Below are 24272 nucleotides of genomic sequence, written 5' to 3'. Positions count from 1 at the left end.
TATAAATAAATACAAATTCATTTATTTGATTCAAACAAAACTTTCCTATATCCCTTTTTAAAACAAGACGGATTATTTAGCAAACTATGCCCAAAAGGAAGAATGATAATGATCACGAATACCAAAGATAAGATAAAACTACTTTCAACTGCATTCATTTAAAATCCTGTTTGCTCACATTAGTTTGAAAGTAGTTGAAGTGCGTGCGTTTTAGTGTGATGTGTCGTGTTTTTGTTATAAGTTTAGTATATTTAGTGCGCGTTAAAGTGTGTGTTTTGTATGGCCTGTCGTATAAGTGTATAAGTAACAGTTAGTGTCAAGTGTTCAGAGTCACGTATCCTTATTTACTAATTTTAGTCAAAACTTTCACACACATTCTCACCCATTTGATCAATCCATTTGCTCACATTTACACTCACATTTGAACTATACATTTACTCACACATTCATTCATCCTGATTCACTATTTTAAATGAATGCGCTATATTTACTAACATTTAATTTTATTTAATTATTGAAATTTTGGTTTTCTTTCGCCATTGTTTGCTAAAATAATTCGCTTTTCCTTCTGTATATCTCCTTAATAAAAATATACATTTCCTGATATTACTCTAAAAAAGTAATACAATCTTCTGAAGTAGTTTCAGTCCTCTCAGTCCGGAGTAAGCATCGGGTTTGAATCACATTCATTTGTCTTCTGCTAGTTTGAGGTCCACAATGTGTACTTTCTTCACGTCTTGATAATTATTCACGTTCTGTATCAAAACTGTTACGTCCGTGATGAAATACAATATCCTATATGGTCCAGAATATTTGATAGCAAGCTTCTTAGAAAAGTTTTTCACTTTGTTGCTCAAATAGTGAGTGCGGACATAAACAATAGAATTGACAGCGAATGGCGATCTTGGATTCCTGTATTTCGCACGTTCTTGATTTTTCTTAATGCTTCTCTTGATGTTGTTTATAGCTTTGGTTAGATTTTCTTTCTTCTCATCTTCAGTTAGCTTTGTTGAAATCAAATCCTGTATATTCCAAACATTTGATAGTGCGTTATTACATTCATGATAAAACATCATTTGGAAGGCTGTTTGACCTGTAGACGAATTTACAGCTGTGTTTAAACTAAGTTGGACCAAACCTAAATTGTCATCCCAATTAGATTGATTGTTGTGGTAAAAACATCGCAATAGTGTAGACACATCTCTGATAAATCTCTCAGCTCGATTTCCATTTGCACGATATATCGCTATACGACGGTGCTCAATGAAATGTTTAAACAAATAGGCCTTGAATTCCTTGGATATGAAATATGAAGCGTTATCAGACACTAATATCCTCGGAGTTGAAAAATTCACAAAGGTTTGCTGAAGTTTTGCGATTATCAATCTTGAATTACAGTCCTTAAGAGCGTGAAGCCATAAATATCTAGTGAATGCATCGACGATCACTAGAATATATTTATTTTGCCCCTTTGATCTTGGCAATGGTCCTAGAATATCAATAAAAACTGTATTCATGGTTTGTTCAACTGGAATTGAAATTAGTTTACCCTCGTATTTCCTTTGCGTGGTCTTCGACATAGCACATATTTTACATTGTTTTATCTTCTGTTTCACAGTTTCATTTAAAATTGGATTGTAAAAATATTCATTTATTTTACCTTGGGTCCTAGAGATTCCCAAATGACCTCCGATCATTGTGTTGTGGTAAAATGTAAAAACCAAATTTATTAAGTTATCTGGTAGATAAATTTTACTTTTTCCAGATTGATTTTTGTACATCAAAACGTCATTTTTCAGGTAGTAACACTCTTGATTTGTATTATTTTGTACGCTTTTAATTATCTCTGTACATTTTCGGTCATTTCCCTGGTGATATTTCAAGTCATTTAATGCCATAGGTATCTCTTGAATTAGATTACAAAAATGTCTATCTTCTCGTTTGTTTCTAATCATTTTCTTATTACTACTATTTACATGATTTATTTTATTTACATTTCTCTTCTTGTTCCTCATTTCTTCCCTAACAATATTTACAGATTTATTTATAATCTTCAACGTAGAGTCCACTTCTGTTGTGATGTCTTCGTCATGATTGATGTCTTCTTCATCAAAAAGTCTGGATAAAGTATCCGCTAAGATATTTTCACTTCCCTTTTTATGTTCGACAGTGAATGGGAGGTTTAACAGGCGTTCTACCCACCTTGATAATCTTCCCAGTTTCCTGCGAGTGTTTAGAACGTAGCTGAGAGCTTGATTATCCGTTATCAATTTAAAGGGCTGTACTTCCAAAAATTCATGCCATTTTTCGATGCATAATATGACACTGTAGGCTTCTTTCTCATACACACTGTATTTGAGCTCGTTATCATTGAACTTTTTGGAATAGTAGGCAATTGGTAGTAGATCTTGATTTTCGTTTTCTTGCAATAAAACTCCTCCTGCCGCTATTTGCGATGCATCCGTTTGTAAAACAAATGGTTTTGAAAAATCAGCTAACTGCAAAATTGGGGGGTTTGAAATTTTCTCCCTCAACGTATCAAAGGCAATTTTACACTTTTGGGACCAAATGAATTTATTTCCTTTCTGTTTCAAACTGTGTAAAGGTGCACATATATCGGCATAGTTAGGGATATATTTAGCCCAATAAGAACACATGCCTGTAAATTGCCTTACTTGTCTTACATTTTTGGGTTCGGGAAACTTTTGAATGGCAGTTGTACGTTCTGGGTCAATTCTTACAGTGTTGTCTTTAATTAAGTGTCCTAAGAAGCTGATTTCCCGACAAAAAAATTTTGCTTTGTCAACGTTTACTGTTAGTTTGTGTTTGGCAAGTCTGTCAATGACCTCCTTAACGTGTGACATATGCAGAGACTTGTTAGTGCTGTAAACAACTATGTCGTCACAGAAATTTACCATGTATTTAAACTTTATATCCTGAAAAACTTTATCTAAGTAGCTTGATAGAACGGAGCTTCCAACCTGGAGTCCAAAACAAACACGTTTCATGCGATATTTCCCAAAAATTGTAGAAAATGATGTGATGTCTCTAGAATTTTCCGCTAAAGGACATTGAAGGAAAGCCTTATTTAGGTCGATTACTGTAAAGTAACTAGCCCCTTGTAGATGATGATACATATTTTGGAGGTCACCAATTGGATAGTTCATTTTCACTAATTTCTTATTTAATTCCGAATAGTTTACTACCAATCTATCTTTTGCTGTTAAAAATGCTGGGCTGCTATATTCGCTAGTGGATGGTTCTATTATACCTTGGGCTAACCAATCGTCTACTATAGCTTTCATTTTGTTCAAAGTGGGTGGACTTAGGAAATAAGGGCGAATACATATAGGTTTATCATCAGTAAGCTTTAATTCTACTTGTAGGTCAAGTGCCTCACCAATCTTATCAGTAAATACATTGGGATATGATTTTACTAGTTCTTCTATTTCTGTGGTCATCTCTGGAGTTCCGATATGAATATTATTTATTGCTAATTTCTGCCAATTTTCATCTCCACACAACTTTATTTTGTCTGAAGGTGCGAATTTAAAATAACAGCTGTTGTCATTTAAATCGATAATTAGGCCTTTGTTCCGAATGAATGGAGCTCCCACTATCATATGATAATAGTTTTGTTTTATCACCAAAAATTTTTCATACCAGGAATACTTGCTTATCTTGATTTTTATCTTGCATTCATTTATGATGTCCAATGGTTCTTCGTTTGCAGCTAACATTATATCAGTCCATTTCTTAGTTCCTCTAATTTTATTTACTGCGTTTAGTTTGTCATAAAGCTCTTTACTTATAAAGTTTCTACTGGCTCCAGTATCGAGTAGAGATTTTACATGTATCTTCCCAGTTAATTTTATTTGCATGCATGGTAAAGAATGTATTGTTTTACCTTTGGTTTTAGTTATGCTAGGTTTCTTTAACTTGTTGTGCCCTTTAACTAGTTGTCTTAATTCATTTTTGAATGCGAAACTATGATTTGTATTATCACTAACATTTTGTTTTCTGGGAGGATAAGATACGTGAAGTTCGGTTCTTACACCTCCCAAGTTTATGAGTTTTTTGGTTTTCTGAAGCACTGTCTTGCTGTATGACCTGGTCTAGCACAGTTATAACAAACCCTGTCTCGTGGATATGAGGTCCCACTTGACGTTTGTCCATACCCATGATTTCCCTGATTTTCAATTGACCTATTATGCATATGTCCTGATGATGTATTAGACGTTGTAGGAAACATATTGTGTCTGACATAATCATTAAAATTAACGTTGTTTAGGTTAATGCACAGTTGGTCTAAATCTCTGAAGGTTATCGGATTTTTTTCAAACACTAATTTATTTCTGATTTCTGGGTGGATGCCATTTTTGATGAAACAAACCAATTCTTCTTCAGTGAGATTTCCCTTCAATACTTGATGATTTGTCTTGACCTCATTTATGTAGATTGACAACGGTTCGTTTGTTTTTTGCGGTCTAAAGATAAGTTCTTGTTTCAGTTTCTCCTTCAGTGTTATTGGTATGAAGGTATTTATAATGTCTGTGTGTAGTCGGTCTATTGATTGATTTGTGTTCTTGTGTTCTAATATTTTATTCGTGAGAGGTTGAGAAGTATATGTAGGCAAGATTTCAAACAGTTGGTGTGAAGTAAGATTGGTCTCGATGGTGATGGTTATTAGGTTTCTTAAAAAGTCAAGCAGAGGATAGATTTCTAGTCCATTACAGATCCTGAATTTTTGGAGATAATTTTCTAACGGATTCTTAATTTTTCCGAATACATTTACATTTTCAATCTCTTGAGAGGGGCCTGCTAGTGGTTGTACTTGTGGACCAAGGCGATTGTTAAATGGAATTTCTATAGGCTTGAAATCTTGAACGACTTCCAGTGTCTGTGTGTTATGTTGGGTAGGGGTAGAAGATGTTTGTCTACCGTGAATAACATGCTTATTTATCTCTGAGTCGATTTCCTCTTCGTCCAAAATAGAGGTGTTTAATCTTTCTTCAAACTCCGCCAACTCCTCCTGAGGGATGTCATTTAGGATAGCTTCAAATAGCGACGTGAATTTTTGCAATTTATCCACATATTCAGTAAGTCTATTCGTAAAGGATTCTTCTAGTTTACACAGTTTCATATGTGAAATTCTTAAGGCTAAATGGGCTAGCTTAGCTTTGATTTTGGCTACTAATAAGTTGCTATTAGCTTCCTTGCACTGACCTATTAGTTCCTCTGCATTATATAACTTGTTTTCTATCGTGTCAAATTCATCTTTAAGTATAATTTTCCCTTTCAAATTAATAACATTTGTTGGAACGTCTTGACATAACCTTAATTGCCTCCTTAAACTCTGAACATCATTGTTAATAATATCTTGTCCTCTTGATAAGAGCTCATATGTTAGCTCTTCTTTGATAAGGTAATTCAAGTTAAATTTAGACATGTTTATGAAATAATCTTGCTATAGATTCATGCTCATTTAGTAACTAGGCTGTAATGTAATATTTCACTCTAGGCTAGTAAAAATTAGGCTTGGTTAAAACTTTAAAAGTAGGCTATAGTGATTTCCTGATTTTTTGTTATATTTTGTTGTTCTGTATAGCAGAGTTGCGCATATATTTATACTCGTAAGGTCCAATAAAAGTATAAATGTAATGATTTATACTACAGAACTATATAACTTCAATAGGATGTAGCCTAAGTTAAAAAGAAGCCATTTCATTTCCGTGTACATCACTGAAATTTTATTAATAAAATGAATGAAATCATAACAAATATATACTTTTGATTTACTTAAATTATACCTCTGTATCTCAGTCCTAAATAATTATTTAATTGAAACAGTCTTACTTTAAGATGACCTTCCGCAGAGCTCTATTTTAATACAGGAACTCGTCTGTAAAAAAAATATACAAATGCATAAATATTACTAATATAACTATTCTAAATATAAATTTCAATTACCATTTTCTTTCGTACAATGTGCTTTTTGCAAGTTAACATACTTATAACCTAATTTAACATATTCTAGAATTTGAGGTTAACCAACAGTGAATATTATTTTCCCATATCCATGTTCAATAGTATTTTTAATACAAATTTTAATTTCAGATTTTACTTTCCTAGATTATAATGGATAATAATATTTTGTACTTACAATGTCTACGAGATTTGCCTGCCATGAGATACAGAATTATGAATGAAATCAAACTTAGTGAGGGAAATGAAAAAAGAAACAATGTTACCACTACAAACAATTCAAATAAATCAATTATGCTTCTTACATACTATAACTAAATTTGCTGGATTTTTTTTTAAACAAACAATATAAGAATCAGTATAATTTATAAAAAAAACTGAAGGCATTCTTACTTGATCTTGCACCTTACACTATAGAGGATTTTAGTAATTTAAATTTTAAATAATGTAGCCTATAGTATTTTGTTATGTTTAACTGTTTCTTATTGCTAATTTAGGTAGGAAGTAACAATATACACTATTCATGTATAAAAATTTGTTCTACTGTGTGAATAAACTCTTTTTGAATCTTGAATCGTTGCTTTTTTAGTTCCGTCTGATTTCCGAATACAGTAGACTCTCTCTCATCCGGAGCGGCTTTGTCCCGATCAGCAATCGTGATTTTTTTAGCGGCACAGTACTGTAGAAGTCTGATTATCCGAGCTAAACGAGACCGAGACTACCCCGGATAATCAAAAACTCGGATAACACGGAGGTAAAAATTATTACCGGTGGAACTGCATTTGCTCGGCTATCAATACAATGGACCTGGAACAAAATTGAAAAAAACTGCTATATACTGTATTTGCTCGACTCTCGATATATGACATGTTGATCCAATTTTTGAAGCGCTGTTGTATGCCTAACGGTCACAGAGAAAATAAAAAAAGTGTAATTTAAAATTCCCATGTTATTCTTATGGAGAAAATGAAAACTGTTGTAGTTTACTTGTTTATGGATATATGACATGTTGATCCAATTTGGCACATTTATTTATTTCATCGTATAATATTGACGTATGGTCAAAACACACTTTATACCTTCCCCGTAGCAGCAAACCTAAGCACTCGTTAAATCTAATGTTATTTAAATTGGGAACAAATATGTGTTATTTATGGAAATATTTTAATAAAAATGTAATCAGACAAGTTGAAATTCGCTTAGTCTGCAGGTTTGCTGCGGCGGGGGTATCATAATTAATATGACATTATACACAGACTTATTGAAATTGCTTCAACACTCCCCCGCAATTTTATAACCTTCAGGCACAAATGTTAAGAATGTCAAGTTTCATTTAAGTCCCATATCCCTCCTGAATTTGTTGAATTTAAAGATAGGCAGTCTGGTAAAAATATCTGCAACTTGGTTTTCAGATGTAACATACTTAAGTTCCACTACACCATTTTCTATCAGCTTCTTTATATAATGGAATTACACACCAATTTGTTTGGATCTATTAGTTTCAAGTGTCTTAGCAATTTTTATGGACTGATTATCTTCCCAAATAACAACCTGAGTTATTTGAACCTTAAGTAGCATTTCTGATAATAATCTCTTTATGAACACACACTCCGTTGCACATGTTGCAAATGCAATATATTCTGATTCGCAAGTGGAAAGAGCCACTATTGGTTGTTTCTTAGTTTTCCAAGCCACTGTGTTGCCAAATATTTTAAACATATAACCACTGATACTCTTCCTATCTTCAATACTTTTAGCAAAATCTGCATCGCAGTAGCATTCAATGAGTTTTTATTTTTTGCTATTTTTGGAATAGGTCAACGTCAAATCCTTGGTTCCAATTAAGTAGGCCTACCTCACAATACTCATCTCCAAATACTCATCCATCCTTTTTCAGTAACCGAGCTTCATCTAATCAATTGTACACTCATCGCTACCATAGTCGTGGACCTAGGGTGATGCAATGTACTACAGTCTTCTGAAATTTTAATGTTGTTAATTTATAATGATAAACATTTGTCAGGTATCACAAATAAGAGGCACTGTTTAAACTTCAGTTAGACCCTGTATGCCATATAGTTTATTCATATAGTCTGTTCTTTAACTTAATATTTTCTTTATGCTTCGTCTAATATATTTTTACCTGTTGGTGATGCTTATTATTTAAAAACTAAACATTGACCAGAGTAAATGAATGGTTTCAGCACTTTTGTGTGCCCTACGGAGATCATCGCCTTTAGTGATAGGATGAATGAGTTCAAGGCTATCAACACAGCAGTGGTGGGGGTGTCGTGTGACTCTCACTTCAGCCATCTCGCCTGGATCAACACGCCAAGGAAGGTAAAAAAAAAATGAGAATCATTGTACAAGACTGAGTGTCATTGTGGTGAGTTGTGGAAACATCACCCACTAAAACTACTGCCTTATCTCCCATGACACTGGTCTTGAACTAGGGGTCTGCAGGTCCCCGAATTTTTTGGGTCGGGTTGGGCCAGCGGAAGGCCCGAGAGATCGAGTCGGGTCAGAGATTTGTTCGGGTCTAAAAAACAATAATAATTTATTTTCAAAGAAACACTTATATTATATATCTATTTATTAATAGGCAAGCATGTTTCTTTAAAACCTTTTTTCTCAGCTCGTGTGCATCGCAGGGGAAATCTACGCATATGGTTAGAAAGATATTTTCCTGTAGATGTGCAGAATCCCTTTAAAAATTAAAATAGGCTCAAATATATGCACAAAAAATGAATTTGAAATAAAAAATGATTAACATGGACTTTATGGGTTGTCATTCTGGTGACAAAATAACAATGACATATTAATATAAAATCAAAACAAATATAAGAAATTACGATCACATGTTTTATTTACAGCGTGGGGTGAAAATTAGGGAAGCCTATACCTTTGACTTACAACTAGACATTCCATACCCATGTTTAAGTTGTCGCCAGTTTTTAAATTAAATTTGTCGTAGTTGATGTGAGCCACCAACAGATTGCTCTAAGAAGATTGTTCTAAAGAATAATTTCTGTCGAATACACGATGCTTTTTACCAAGTTAAACTTTTGGAATTACTTTTGTTAGCAACAAATAATAAGGTGGAAAGTAGAATTTTAGACACTCATTCTGTGACTGGCTCACACAACTACATGTTTTTAATTAAAAAAATGGCCACAGCTGGTCTACATAGATGGGATGTCTACTTCAGTATCCATCCAATAGTCAATGCGTGTACATTTAATATTTTTGGTTGAGTTTTCGACCACTGGACGACCACTGGTATCTATTATTGCAGAGGAAGTAAAATGTCAACTGAGAATTAAATATTAAGCTTGCTGACGTTTAAAAATAAAGACAAAGACACAACAGAGCAATTGTCGCACTGCCACTAGCCAGAGCCAGTCATCTACTGACAAAAGCCGTGACGCAACAGTGCAAAGAAAACAAACTCTGTACTTACCTTGTACCCTACCCATACAAAAGACTGTAGAAATGTCATCGGTGTAAAAAGACACAGCATAAAAAAATAAATCAGCACCTTCTCGATACAACTACAGGGTCACTCAAGGATGAACAATTGGGTCCTGAGTTTTCATATCCTGTACGTTCTGGACCTATTATGACCAGGTATGACAGATTATGACAGTTTATTAGTTAAGAGTTCCTTTTTGGGTACCTACAGTAGAGAGTCAAAAATCCGAACCAATAGGGACCGTAGGTAGTTCAGATTACCGATTTGTTCGGATTTTCAAACATAGCCAAGTAATGCCTAATAGACACATAATTATGCCTACACTAGTAACAATACAATTCTAGGATACAGTGAATGAAATAAAAACAATGATTTTTTACTTAGGTATTTTCGTTACATTAAACTGTAATCGTTTCTTGAAAAATATGTAGAGCTTATACTTTTGAAACGAACAAAACACAGACTGGCTTGGCGCGTTCACTCATTTCCCTGCCAGGCGTCGACTCTTTGGCCCGCGAAATTGTAAAACATCTGTTGCCTCTGTGCTAATTCAATATATTAAAACCCTAAGGAGCGGTTCGATTTTTGAAGTTTCAGATTTTTGATGTTCGGATTTTTGACTCTCTACTCTACTGTAATTAATTGTGATATTGTTTGACTTGAGTTTATGGATTTTAAATTCTTTTCATTTATTAGTCATCAAAATCAGTTGTTTTTAGATTTTAATCTCTTACAGTAGGTCTATCTATACTACTGTATGACATGATATGCAATTGTTACAGTCCTTACTAACTATACCATTAACAATGTGTGTGTTGATTACTATTTTTGAGTTTTATAGTAAATCAGTTTACACAACATATTTTCTTCGATGAGTTCTCCACTTGTCATGTTGCTTAGCCTATTACTATTTTTATTTTCTTCATTCCTGAAATTGAGGCAATTCCCAAGCTGTAAATGAGATATGAAAATGAAATAATATACATAAATGCAATCTTTTTTCATATTATATTTTCTATTAATATTATAAACACAGATATAACAAGTTAAAACAAAACAAAATCTGTTAATGATTTTTGGCCCGACCCGATTATCGCCCGAACCAAAAAAGTCTGACCTGCAGACCCTATCTTGAATTGCTTACAACATTACTTTAAGCTAGGCCATTGAGTTATACCATTGAGTATACACGTATAAGAGTTATCACCTAATGCTATTAGTTGTTACCGATTTTGGCGACGTAGTTTGGGCCGCTGACGCTTGGGTCGCGGTAATCATATGGTAATGCAGTACGCCGCTGAGCTCAGTCTGCATTGAGACACGCTGTGCTAAGGTAGCCTGCTCCGCGCTCGCAAATCAGTCCCCCCCCCCCCACTACTCATCGTCACTTCCCCCAGCAACCTTAACATTGTAATGACACAATTAATTGTAGGCTATATTGTAGGAATCCGAGTGCATTTTAGTATTTTAGCGAATTTCCCATATAGGGAATAAGCTATTACCGTAGTACTCATGGTAAGACCTGGACGCGGGACCGATTTTTTTTTTTCGTTTTGAGGTCCCTAGAGGCCAAAAACACCATCCGTTCAAATTCATATACATATATATATATATATATATATATATATATATATATATATATATATATATATATGTGTCCGTCAGCACGATAACTCGAGCAAAAATGATCCGATTTTGATGAAATTTGGTACAAACGTGTAAACGTACATTTATTCGAACGAGTTCGCGATCCAGCATGATCGGACCATGGGAACGGGGGTTTACGGGGGGTTTTATGGGGTAAAAATAGGTTTTTCCCATTTTTGACCCAAAAAACATAAAATTTAGCAATTTCTTTCCAAACCATTTTGTAGAGCTTAAAAAAACAAATAATTTAGTATATTGAAGCGTTATTATGCGCCTAATGGTTACGGAGAAAATTCCAAAAAATTGTAAATTTAAAATTCCCATGTTATTCTTATGGAGAATAAGTAAACTGTTGTAGTTTACTTGTTTGTGAACATATTTTGATCAAATTTGGAAAATGTTTTTATTTCTTACTTACTATTCACATTTTACAAAAAAAACAGTTTTACCCTCCCTGATGCAGCAAACCTAAGTACTTGTTAAACTAATTCTATTTAAATCAAGAATAAATGTTATATTTTTAAGTAGACATTTCAGTGTAAATCCAATCAGTGAAATGGAAATTCGCTTAGTCTGCAGGTTTGCTGCGGCGGGGGTATTTTCTGTATATGATTCACTCATCAACATGAAGTTATATGATTTTAAACTCACATCAAATTACAAAGGTTTTTAAAAAATTGTTTGCCTTTATTTTATTGTACAATACTGAGCGACTTTATAGCAAAACATTTGTAATCTTTTTAACCATTGTTTATTTTACTGATATCACAACTAAGTTTGTTTTATTTTTGTTGTGGGTTTGCATATTCTCTCCATAATATAATTAACTTAAAACTAAAACTAAGAGCACGTACAATAATGCAGATCGACTGATAATTTACCAAAATTCTATAACAGAAATGACAACGTACATTTCTTTGTTACTGTAAGTTTTAACTGAAAATATTCACCATAATTTTAATATGGGAAGTGTTGTAAATTATTTAAGTGTGTATTTTCATGACTAGACTTATTAATTGTCTGGGACAATCAGTTAACAGCCCATTCTTACACCCCTGATTCCCAAACCACTGTATGCTTCATAATTCTTCTCGGTAACATAACACACACCACTTTCACTTTATTCTACGAGGGCCAGAACGTGTCACAAATATGCAATATTAACTAGGGATGGACGAGATTAGATTTTAGTTTGAGACGAGACAAGACAGGAATTTTTATTTCTCATAAAATTTCGAGACGAGGTCGATATGGGATTTCCCTTCTCATACTAACGGCGAATGCACGTTCTACATTTTAACCTGATTTTTCAACATTTTTAAATACCTACTAATTAATGACAGACTGGTTAAATATAAAAATAATAATAATAGACCAAATTTTTTTAAATCTTTTATTAAAAAACATTAATAAAAAACATCAGTATAAAAAAACAAACATTAATTAGGCCTAACTTATTAAAAATAACTCTTTGGCATAGGGAACATGGAGATATCAGTAGTAGGCTATATAGTTCAACTTTAAAAAATATCAAATTTATAAGTCTAAAGCAAAAATGCTCCGATTTTGACAACATTTTGTATAAACATGTAAACCTACATTTATTCAAACGAGTTAGCGAACCAGTATGATCGGACTATCGGAAACCCCCGTTATGGGGGACTATGAAATAAGTAAATAAATAAATATAATTATATTTGTTTTATGGGGTAAAAATAGGTTTTTCCCATTTTTGAACCAAAAAACATAAAATTTAGCAATTTCTTTCCAAACTATTTTGTAGAGCTTAAAAAAAACAAATAATTTAGTATATTGAGGCGTTATTATGCGCCTAATGGTTACGGATTTTACAATGGTTTTCAACCAATTATATAGAGTTAACCAAAACCATAGAAAAACGTGACTATCATAGTCGCTGCCACTACAGAAATCACCTCCTGCAACTATTGTAGTCGTGCTGCCAGTTTATTTATTTATTTATTTATTCCAACGGTTTCTCCATTAATACAATTTTGTCAAACTATGAACTATATATAAGTTGCAAATAATAAGTTAATATCAGTGGTTACAAAAATCGTGCAATAATAATCTGGCAATAATACATGAGTGGGACCTAAAAACTACAATAAATAACAACAAGAAGACTATGCCTAGTAATAATGGTAACAAGTAACAAGCAGTAATGACGGTAACTTTACAACAGGCAATTCAATACCCAACAGGCAATACAACAGGGGAGTGTAGTTTTTGGGAAAAGAAGGACAGAGGTTCCCATATTCCAGTTGCAGGTTTAGTGAAAAGAACCTCATTTAAATAGGAGAAATACCTTAAATAAAAGTCTAGAGGTTTCCACTAAATATTATTATTTAATTTATCATACTTTTAAAAGTAATTAACAATTAATTGTTTAGAGCTTGTTTAATGGTTTTAAGGGTCTTTTGACTAAATTTAGTGGTATACAACTTATGTCTGAACCTGTGTCTATCAGAAACCTATTGCCTGAATTGTTATCAATTACTTGTAACCTGGCGTCTAGGCACATGACAACTAGTCGACACCGCATCTAGTTGCCTAGTTCGTTTTTTGTAGACGAGTAAGAGCAAGGAGTCACGCATTTGGTGGCACGTGATCCATAACGGTTATGATACCAGCAGTAGATGTCATTGTGGGGTGAGTTACTATGCTGTTTACTGGACTGGCTTTGACTTTGTGATCTGAATTTACTATTTTTATATGTCATCAAGTCATCTGAAAGACAGTTAACTTTCTCCTCCAGCATTGAAAGTTTCTCCAAAATTGCCTCAAAACCTCCTCCTTGATTAAGATTGTTGTGACTATGTGGGGTCTGGGAAAAGTTTTTTTAACATTCGTTGGCTTACCTCGGTTTGACAAAATAGCGTCACAGCTTATTGCAGGTGAACTCAAAGGTTGAACCTCCTGAATCTTGTCCGCTGTAACGGCCAATGATTCGGTACTGACCCCAGCGCCTAACTGCGTTTGCAGGATGCCTTGAATATGCGCAGGAAGTCACTGCATCCAGATGATCCTCAGCAAGTCATCTTGAACGCTGCTGCCAGCTAACGATTTCAGTCTTCTGAGAAAGTGGGATGGTGTATCTGTCCCGAGTTCTTCTTCTACGAGTAACTGCTTAATCCTCTTATGTTCTGAGACTGATAATCTTCTTATCAGTTCTTCTTTCAGGCTCGTGTAAGGGTTTTCCAGATTTGGGTTTGAGAGTAAATCCTCTATTTCGGAAGCAGTCATCTCATCTAAGTGTGTCACAACGTATGTGAAACAAAGGCTCTCATCAAAAATGTGCCATAAAGAGAAAATCACCTCAATCTGTATGAACTGTATCTGTATCTGAATCTGTATCTGTGCTGGATTCTCACGCCAAAAATGGGGAAATTTTAATTGTGGAGATTGCATTAAAGTTGTGTTGTCAGACGGTCTTGGATTTACTGAATTGTTTCTTTCTTGAGTTTTCTGATTCATTGGATTAACCAAAAAATCTTCTTCTGAATCATGATTTTGTCTTGAATAATCAGAGTCAACTCCAATGACATCATTAAGTTGTTTTCTGAGATCTTGGTTTTGCTCTCCCATCAGTTTTAGTCTTGCCAATACTTCTTCATTGGTTTCTATTGACTTATGTTTTCTTGATGTGTTCAAATCGGGGTCACCAATTTTAGTGAAAAGAACCTCATTTAAATAGGAGAAATACCTTAAATAAAAGACTAGAGGTTTCCACTAAATATTATTATTTAATTTTTCATACTTTTAAAAGTAATTAACAATTAATTGTTTAGAGCAAATAAAAATGAACCACTTTGTTGGAAAAGCCTAAAGAATCTCTCCTTGTTTATTTTTCTCTTCCTAGCAACCAAAATTCAATAAAACATCTGACATCTGATAGATCTGTCAGCTCACTACACAGGATTAAAACTTGAGAATGCGGCTTTTTAGAATTTTCCTAGGGGTTTGGGCCCGTGACCAACAACCGTATCCTTGTTCATCGAGAAGTGGTCTAGAATTTCCTAACTGAGTCGGTCAGTAATTTCATAAAATCTCAAATTACTAATATCGCAGATAGATATGTTGTTTTTTCTCATAACATTTTAAATGAGTACGATTTTTGTCGTTTAGAACAGGTTTCTATTGTGTCCAAATCAACATTATTAAAGAGTTCAAGGGTGTAACAAAATGCCCTTTAGAGCATGTTTCTATCGTGTATAGTTTGTGACATAAGAGCGCTGTTTCATAACGCACCCTGTGTGTTCATACTGACCCCCCCCACAAGTTGTGCACCAGCTGAGATGGCGAAAACATCGGTTTTGGTCATCTCAAAGATGTCTTCAACATCAATCATGAGTCATGTAATGAGTTACATTTTCATTGGATACTCAACCCCCTATAGATGCTGGGCTAATTGGGCGTGGGAACCTAGATCAATATTCAATACGTAACAATTGGAAATTTGCTAAGCATGTAGACTAGCCGCAACAGGGGTGTTTCATATATCATTGACACGTTCCAGAATATATCAAAAATATATATTATGCCACAAGAAATAGTTTTCAATCCCTATGATCGACTACTGTCTCTTGTGTTACAGCATGGAGGACTGGGTAACCTGAACTATCCGTTGCTGTCAGACTTCAACAAGTGTATTGCCCGAGACTACAATGTTCTGTTGGAGGAGGATGGCGTTCCATTGAGAGGACTGTTTATTATTGACCCACAGGTAAACTTCCTAACTGTACCAAATATGTGGCTAAATAATATGTCTGCAACAAAGCAGATTGTTTAGATATATAGTTTTAGATTTAAATAAATATATTTATTTTTTAATATAAATTAGCTGCTATCGTGCTTTGCAGCGGGAATAGGACGTGAAGGAGAAGAGTTAGTTTTCTTCTCCATATTGTATAAAATGGTTAGGCCTACACATCCACCAACGGTTTTAGAAACCAAATTCATCCATACCACTTCATTATTTGATAAAATTTTATGGCTTTTAATTCAGGTAAGTAATTCAATTCAATTCAATATATCTTTATTCATTAAAGCACAAAGTACATGAATAGTGTCATTCTCTTACATGTTTTTATATTACAATGTTCTTACATTCTATAGATACAAAGTTCTTAAAATCTAACATAAGTTTATACAAATTAAAAATTAACGCTCCTAAAATTTTAAAGTTCATCAAGGGAATACAATACCTTGTTGATGAGAAATGTTTTAAGACCCCTCTTAAATCCCACCATGCTTTTTGCTGATTTAATTTCATTTGGAATTTTGTTGTCAAACTATCAAACAATGGAAACCACCATTTGGTTTTAATTAATTCTAAATTGTATACACTAATATGAGAACATTTTACCAATTTTCAAACAAAATATTTCATACACTTGATTCAACTGTCTCCCTTCCTTATCTTTTTCCTTTAATTTTCATATTTTTTTATTTTTTTACCTAATGATGGACTTTTACTGATTTCCGAAACTAGAGTAGTAAACTACTAAAAAAGGATCACTTGACTAACCCAAATAACATAAACTATTTAGCTTAAATTTAGTGATTCAGAGGCCAATACACCATATAATGATTTTCTTCTGATAACCATATGAGGCCTTAGAAACTCTATATCTAAAGCTTTTAAACGTGCAGTGGTAGTCCATTTTAAGTTTCTGTTTGTGATTAGCTATAGGTATTTTTTGGTGAAAATGATGTTTCACATTTAATAATGTGAATCTTTTAGTCACAAGCTTTTGTTATACATGTGTATTTTTATCTATTGTTGGTTTTTAAGACTGAAAATTAATTTTGCTTTGCCATTATCAATAATGTTTAATCAAGATTTTTAAAACAAATTTGTTATCACGGAGAAAAAATCCTGTCCCGTCCTGTCTTGAACTAACAGAGCTCTACTCATCACACAGGTCTCCACATAGATGGTTTCTAAGTAACTTGCATGATTCAATTGCAGGGGGTAGTGCGACAGATAACAGTGAATGACTTGCCCGTTGGTCGCAGTGTAGACGAAGTCCTTAGGCTGGTGAAAGCTTTCCAGTTCACAGACAAACATGGTGAAGGTAAGCCTCATTGCAGCTTGTGTGTTTGTGTAGTTTGATTTGTTTGAATGATCACTACCTAATTAATTTATGTAGGCCTATAGTAGTTAGTTAGAGATTCTGTTGGTTGTTGGTTCTTCAAATATATTTGTGCTGATGTCATGATAGGCCTACTCTAATTTCAACTTAATTTACATCTTAGTAACTACTCAAAAAACCTACTACTACTATTAAAATACCACTCTCCTCTAAATAATGATTTATGTGACATGTTTTCCCCACTATCAATATTGAATGTTCAAATATTGGTTATGAAAATGTGTTGTATATTCAACAATATGTATGGTTTTTTTACTGTATCAGCCACGTTAGATATCATTTTGTACAAATTATTGTAATATTTTTTGCGACCATATTGTTTGTTAAGCCTTTAAACAGGTTACTACTACAAGAATTGCTAGATCTATTATATCTAAATATAAACCAAATCATCAAACAGGACAATACAGAGAAAGCATCTAGTCACATAATTTTAAGATGGTAGCCACAAAATGTTATTTAATGTACAGTTGGCACTCTAAAATGAATCTAGTATTATAATTTAAATGTTTGATACAGTTTTTTTTTTATGTTTTGCATGATTAGTAACGGAGGCGATTTTGCTTTTTTACAGTTTGCCCTGCCAATTGGAAACCAGAATCTCCTACCATAAAGCCTTCTCCTGATGGCTCAAAAGAATATTTTGAAAAAGTTAACAAGTAATTAATTTATTATGTTATGAATGATGAAGTATTTATTATTTTGTACTTAAACCTAGATTTTCTTTGTAGGCCCACTTTGAACCACAAAATAAAGTTAAGTTGTAGCCAACTCAGTTTTTAATTTACAATCCACCCCTTCGTATTTTCATCTAGAGATATTTAATGTGAAAAGATTTAAGATGTCAATTACTCAATACTATTGTTAAAAAAAAGAGTTTAAGAGCCCCCTCACACTATCGAACAGCTCGCCGTACCTGACCTGATGATGGACCCAACAACCAACCTGACATATCGGGTGTTTCCCACACACTGCCCACCATGTTACCAAACAAGTCGAGTATATAATATCAGTTTTCTGAGGGATTTCAAAACGATTGTACAATCTCTTGGTCTGTTATAGTTGACATTAAGCTGTAATACCAAAGAGAAGGCCCGTACCTCCTTTTGACTGCTTTCTGTTTTCTTAGAGCTTTGAACTTTTTCAACTTCTGCTTTATATCACCTCAACTATTTCAGTGACAACCAATAAGGTAGAAAATAGGATTTTTAGACACTAGTGCAATCTTTAACTGGCTCACCCAACTATATTATTTTAAAATAAAGAATTGGAGATAGCTGGTCATGTCTACTTCATTGTCCAAAAGTCAATGGTATGGTACTTTCGCCACACTACCAATGACAAATATACAGTGCAAGTAAAACACAACCCATACATACAATCGCAGGGCCATCTAGAAAGTAACAGATGTCACCACTTGGGGCTGTGTTATCCCGCCATCCTAGCATCGACATATTTCTACACACACTAATCATCCAGCTACAGAAGTGTGTGTGTCTTTTTATCTGCAGTGCAGTGTTGAAATTTGCACTATCATTGCAGTTGTTTTCTGTGATCAGTTTTTATTGGCGAAAAGTGAAAAGTGAATTGAAATCTATCACCAGATTTGTGAAGCTTACGGCAAAGAAGTGAAGTGGCTGAGTGAGACAGTGGTGCATTAACTTTAAAATATCAGAAACGATCATAAAAAAATATCAGTTTACGATCATAACAGCAGTGTTACACCTAGTCTAGTGGCTATTGACTGGTAGGTGAAGTCAATAACCAATATCTGTGAGAATTGCCGATTCACAATTGTAATTTATGAAGGGAAAAGTCAACTTGGTTTTAAGAACTTAAAGAAAAGGAATTAAGGGAGGATACACAACTAACTCTCAAGAAAGAGTACCAGGAAGTTAAAAGAACACAATAAAGTAACACATTTTAACTAATATTTCGCCCCTTTCAGAGACTTCTTTAGAGGTAGAATGGTAGTTACAGTTCCAGCACTGTTTCAAATCTATTTCCTCTATTTGTTTTCTACCAATTCACAATTGAGAAATTCATAGAACATTTTCTCCGAGATTGTTTCATAAAATTGTCAAAAAAAAAAAAAAAAACAACTTGGCCACCACTATTTTTGTTGGTCTTCACTCATTACTCCCATTCCCTAAAAATCCTAAACCTGGCGATATATTTTAATTTCCGTGTGAATTTTTGCAAACCAAAATCTGATCTCAGAGATCACCTCACAAGTGGCGGGAAAGTGCAATGGCAGCACTCAATTCAACACTCCATTGCAGACGGAGTACGAGAAATGTGATAGTAACGTTACTGTAGCTGGAAGCATTCTGAGTTTAGGTTCTCGACGGCCCTCATACACTAATTTAACATAATGTTAACTTTTTCTAAAAGATAACATTCTTAAATATTTCCAACACATTTATTGTGAAGTGCAAACCTCCTATCAAAACACGTCTAAAATTTATTTTGCAGCTTATGGGGTATTAACATAATGGAGTATGTCTTTTTAAACAAGTGCCTTAAGAAGAGTCTAGTGTAAAAAAAGCAAAAAAAGGTGTTTTGTGCGATCCTTATTAAAGCCAGTAATGCCGTCAATTTCTACTCAAGCCGGATACAGTTTATTTTAACCACTCATTAGTAAGTTCAGTATGGATTGCACATGTACGGTATACATTCTACGTTGTTAGGGTTTAACTCTACACTCGTCAGTGCGAAGCCTTAACCAACTGAGCTACCTTGCCACCGTTGGCCAAACGGGTCGATTGCCACATAAGCACACAATAACACTAGTGCTCGTAGATTAGATTCCATAAACTACTTGAGCCCTGGTCGGCTAGCAGTAAGGATATCTTGCCGCAAAATGCGGTGACGGGCTAAGCACGTCAGTCATCATCAGTGGGTTAAATTAACTAAGCATTATAATCCAGTATTAAATGCATTATATGTTCTTTTACACAAGTTTTTCAATGAAAATTGTGTCTAATAATAGCTTACACGTCCAAAATATTATTGCTTTGTGCCAATTAATTGTTACTTATAATAGTCATAGTCATTGTTGACAATATGTAAGATTGGAAATCAATATATGTAGCTTTATGTTTGTATAACTCCGCCAGAGCATGGCTTTTAAAGATTGGAATTGAATGTTCAATGTCCATATAATTCATGTTTTTGATGTTTGATTGTATCATAGTTAGTCATTGATTTAAATTTCAAAAGGAGTTGTCTCATGCAAATGATCACTGGCCAAAGATACACCTATTATACATCTCCCTCAGTATCATAGTCAAATTATACAGCACACCTGTTTTATAGGGATGGACGGGATTGAATTTTTAGTTCGGGACGGGACGGGACGGGATTTTTATTTCCTTCCCAATTTTCGGGACGGGACGAGACGGGATTTTTTTCTGTGCATGAAAAGAACGTACTGTATTGCAGTTACCAAAAAGACATACGAAATCAATTTTTACCATTTGTGGCACTGATCTATAAAAACAAAAAATGGGTAACAATTTACAGGTACCTATAGTAACTTGTAACTCGCGGATCACGGGGTGATCGTCTGTATGGCTCACAGTCACGGCGCGATCGTCGTCATGACTCGCGATCACGTCGCGATCGTCGGTATGACTCGCGGTCACGGCGCGATCGTCGGTATGACTCCGCGGTCACGGGGTTATCGTCAGTATGACTCGCGGTCACGGGGTTATCGTCGGTATGACTCGCGGTCACGGCATGATCGTCGGTATGACTCGCGATCACGGCTCGATCGTCAGCATGACTCCGCGGTCATGGCGCGATCGTCGTCATGACTCGCGGTCACGGCGCGATCGTCGTCATGACTCGCGGTCACGGCGCGATCGTCGTCATGACTCGCGGTCACGGCGCGATCGTCGTCATGACTCGCGGTCACGGCGCGATCGTCGTCATGACTCGCGGTCATGGCGCGATCGTCGGTATGACTCCGCGGTCACGGGATTATCGTCGGTATGACTCGCGGTCACGGCAAGATCGTCGGTATGACTCGCGATCACGGCTCGATCGTCGGTATGACTCGCGGTCACGGCGCGATCGTCGGTATGACTCGCGGTCACGGCACGATCGTCGGTATGGCTCCGCGGTCACGGGGTTATTGTCGGTATGACTCGCGGTCACGGCGCGATCGTCGGTAGGACTCCGCGGTCACAGCGCGATCGTCGGTATGACTCGCGGTCACGGCACGATCGTCGGTATGGCTCCGCGGTCACGGGGTTATCGTCGGTATGACTCGCGGTCACGGCGCGATCGTCGGTAGGACTCCGCGGTCACGGCGCGATCGTCGGTATGACTTCGTCTCCTGCGTTCGCGGACCTATCGCTCGCAATAACGGCGTTATTGGCACTCGCGAAGCGGAAAAATCGCCGACGATCGGACCAAATCCCGTCCCGAAAAATTCCCGAGTCAAATGTAATCCCGTCCCGATAATCGGGAATATTTTTTTCCCGAAAAATTCCCGAAATTTCGGGACCCGTCCATCCCTACTGTTTTATATTGATGTTTATTTGGCGTAATTTTGTTTCACTGCCAACTAGTATTCTTCTTACCCTGTTGCTTAGGAACACTACTGTACTACTACGGTAAGGTACAGAGAAGTAAGGTACAGAGGAAACTCATTTAAGGGACCGTGCTCTATCAGCTCAAGTATGTTGGGGCGGAAATATACTTGTATCTAACTAGCAAGGAAGAGCCCGAGCGGTGAGAACTGTGCGGAAATTCCTATCACCCAGGGCACAGGGTCTTCTTCCACCGTGAGCGTTGGAGTACATGCAGGCGAGGGGAATGGTGTTTATTTATGGTCCATACTTGGTGGTGTGATTATTTAAAAATAACTAACCAACCAGAACCAAGCAAATATCGAAATATTGTTACAGTACTTGTAAAATAATACTGCCAATGATTTTGATATAAGAGTAATGCAGTTTATGTAACTGAGATAGATACAAGATAAACTATTGGGTTGTTGTTGTTAGTAATGATTTATGTTTCAATTGTAAGTTCTCACATTAACTGTCGTCAATGGTAGATGTTGTCTGTTCCAAGAATATGACAATTTGTTTGTTTTGATTTAACCTTAAAATTTGACAAGCACGATCACATGGTTACACTATAGACAAAGAAGTTTGTCAAAAATAGTCCACCATACTTTAACCGCTAGAGCTGCTAGTTAAAAAGATTCCTACTGTACTATGTTTATCTTCATAATTAATTATGCTTCTATTCGTCTGGTAAGAGGATAAGGATGATCTATATAAAAGTCTACCTTTATCAAAATATTTTTTTAAGTCTATTAGCTGACTCTTAAAATTTTAAGTTTGTTTAGTTCAAAATAATTTGTTTTCACCACACTAAGATGTTTGTAGACGCTTTACAAACATTAACTGGAGGCTGAAAGCTACGTATTACTGTCAAGGGCGGAAAGGCCAGCTGTCGTCGTTATTTTGGGGCCGAGCAGGTTTTTATGGCGCTAGGGGCGAAAATCAGCTGTTAGCTTATTTGCTTAAAACCTTAATGTATATTAAATACACAAGTAGTATACATAAAATGCATTTTAATAGACTTGTTTTATTGTCACCGCTGCCTAGTGACTATTTACACATTATTATTGTCGCTGATTCTTCATAATATTTCTTTACATAACCTTAAAGTTGGTAGTTGTGTTGACTGTTATTGTATATATTTTCTCAATTTATAGTACAATAGAACATCGCTAATCTGTCACCTACGGGACCGGGAGGATGGTCGAAACAGCAAAAAGGTCTGATTATCAGAGGAACGTGTTTATTGACATAAAAACGTAGTAAAACTGTATTTTGAACAGACCATGATAACCAATCCAACATGATTGGTTAATCCAACATGATTGGTTAATCCAACATGACATAAAACAGTTATTTCCAACTCATAAACAACGCCTAATACTAACTGTATAAAAGGACTTTTATGTGATAATTTGCATATTACATCATAAAAATGCAATTTGTAGGCTATTGCGCAATCATTATAATTATGTTATATGTCATTAGCCTTGGTACAGTAATAAAAACTGTAACTTTAAAATCACAGCTTTTTCAAACTTTTACTCAAACAAACAAATTGCCAAACATTGTACAGAAAAATAAAGAACAGAACTATTGTTCTAAGCAAAGTCTAAAAGTCAAGATTTAAGTAAAGTCTAGTAAGCTACTGCTAGTCGTAGGCTACTGCTACGCTGTTTCAGGACAGAAGAATGTCGATAAAAACATTAGATGACGCATAAAAAAAGTATAATAGCTATTTACATTACAAGTGTAGTAAGAGTGTTTTTACATCACGCAGGTGAATGTTGTGCAACGAGCGGAAGCGAGTTGCATAATTCACCTAAGTGATGTAAAAACGCTCTTGCGTAACGTGTAACGTACAAGATTTAACCTAACCCGACAATATACAGGGAGCTACGTACAATATTTTTCATTATCCATTTCACTCATATTCTAACAGTAACGTTCTTTTACAAACAAAAGCTACGTTAGGAACATTCTGTAACAATAAAATTCAAGCGCACAGCTGATTTCTAGCGTTGAACCATTGTCTAGTCGTCTAGTCAATGGTTGAAGGTCGTTGGCTCCATAGAGGTATATTTTATTTATTTATTTATTTATTTGTATACGGTATAACACCATTTTTACAGGGTTGACATGCTGATCAGATACAATATTGGAAGATCCTAATTAAATTTTCTTCCCTTCTGCCTTTTCTCATGCTCTTTTACTTTTTTTTTTGTAGGATTTATTGAAAGGCAGATAGGGACTAACATCACATGCTAATGGAAAAAAAAACTGGTTAAATAGCAAGCATAACAATGGATAGAATTGGTAACAATAACAATCGATAATACTACAAGAAAACATGCGACTAGATAACAGAAAGATAATACATACATCAAATCAATACTAACATTACATGCTAAT

The 24272-nt window shown here is 35.0% G+C and overlaps 1 protein-coding gene across 3 annotated transcripts in view; it reads left to right on the top strand.

The window, feature by feature from the left end:
• LOC128983417 (peroxiredoxin-1-like) overlaps window positions 1-24272 on the top strand; it is a 72310-nt gene that overhangs the window by 23052 nt on the left and 24986 nt on the right. For 2 of the 3 annotated variants that reach the window (XM_054402721.1, XM_054402704.1), the window contains 3 exons: window positions 8190-8325; window positions 15720-15848; window positions 17097-17202. In XM_054402721.1, coding sequence (XP_054258696.1) covers window positions 8233-8325; window positions 15720-15848; window positions 17097-17202 — 328 coding nt within the window. In that variant the 5' untranslated portion in view covers window positions 8190-8232. Of the gene's footprint in view, window positions 1-8189; window positions 8326-15719; window positions 15849-17096; window positions 17203-17854; window positions 18052-24272 lie in introns of those variants that run through there. The other variant, XM_054402712.1, reaches the window with a different exon arrangement.

The sequence above is a fragment of the Macrosteles quadrilineatus genome, unplaced genomic scaffold, assembly GCF_028750875.1.
Source record: "Macrosteles quadrilineatus isolate MER2022 unplaced genomic scaffold, UCM_ALF_1.0 Scaffold_1__1_contigs__length_201487025, whole genome shotgun sequence".
Classification (NCBI taxonomy): Eukaryota; Metazoa; Arthropoda; class Insecta; order Hemiptera; family Cicadellidae; genus Macrosteles; species Macrosteles quadrilineatus.
The sequence above is the reverse complement of the archived record's forward strand: the minus strand, read 5'-3'. Positions and strand labels throughout refer to the sequence as shown.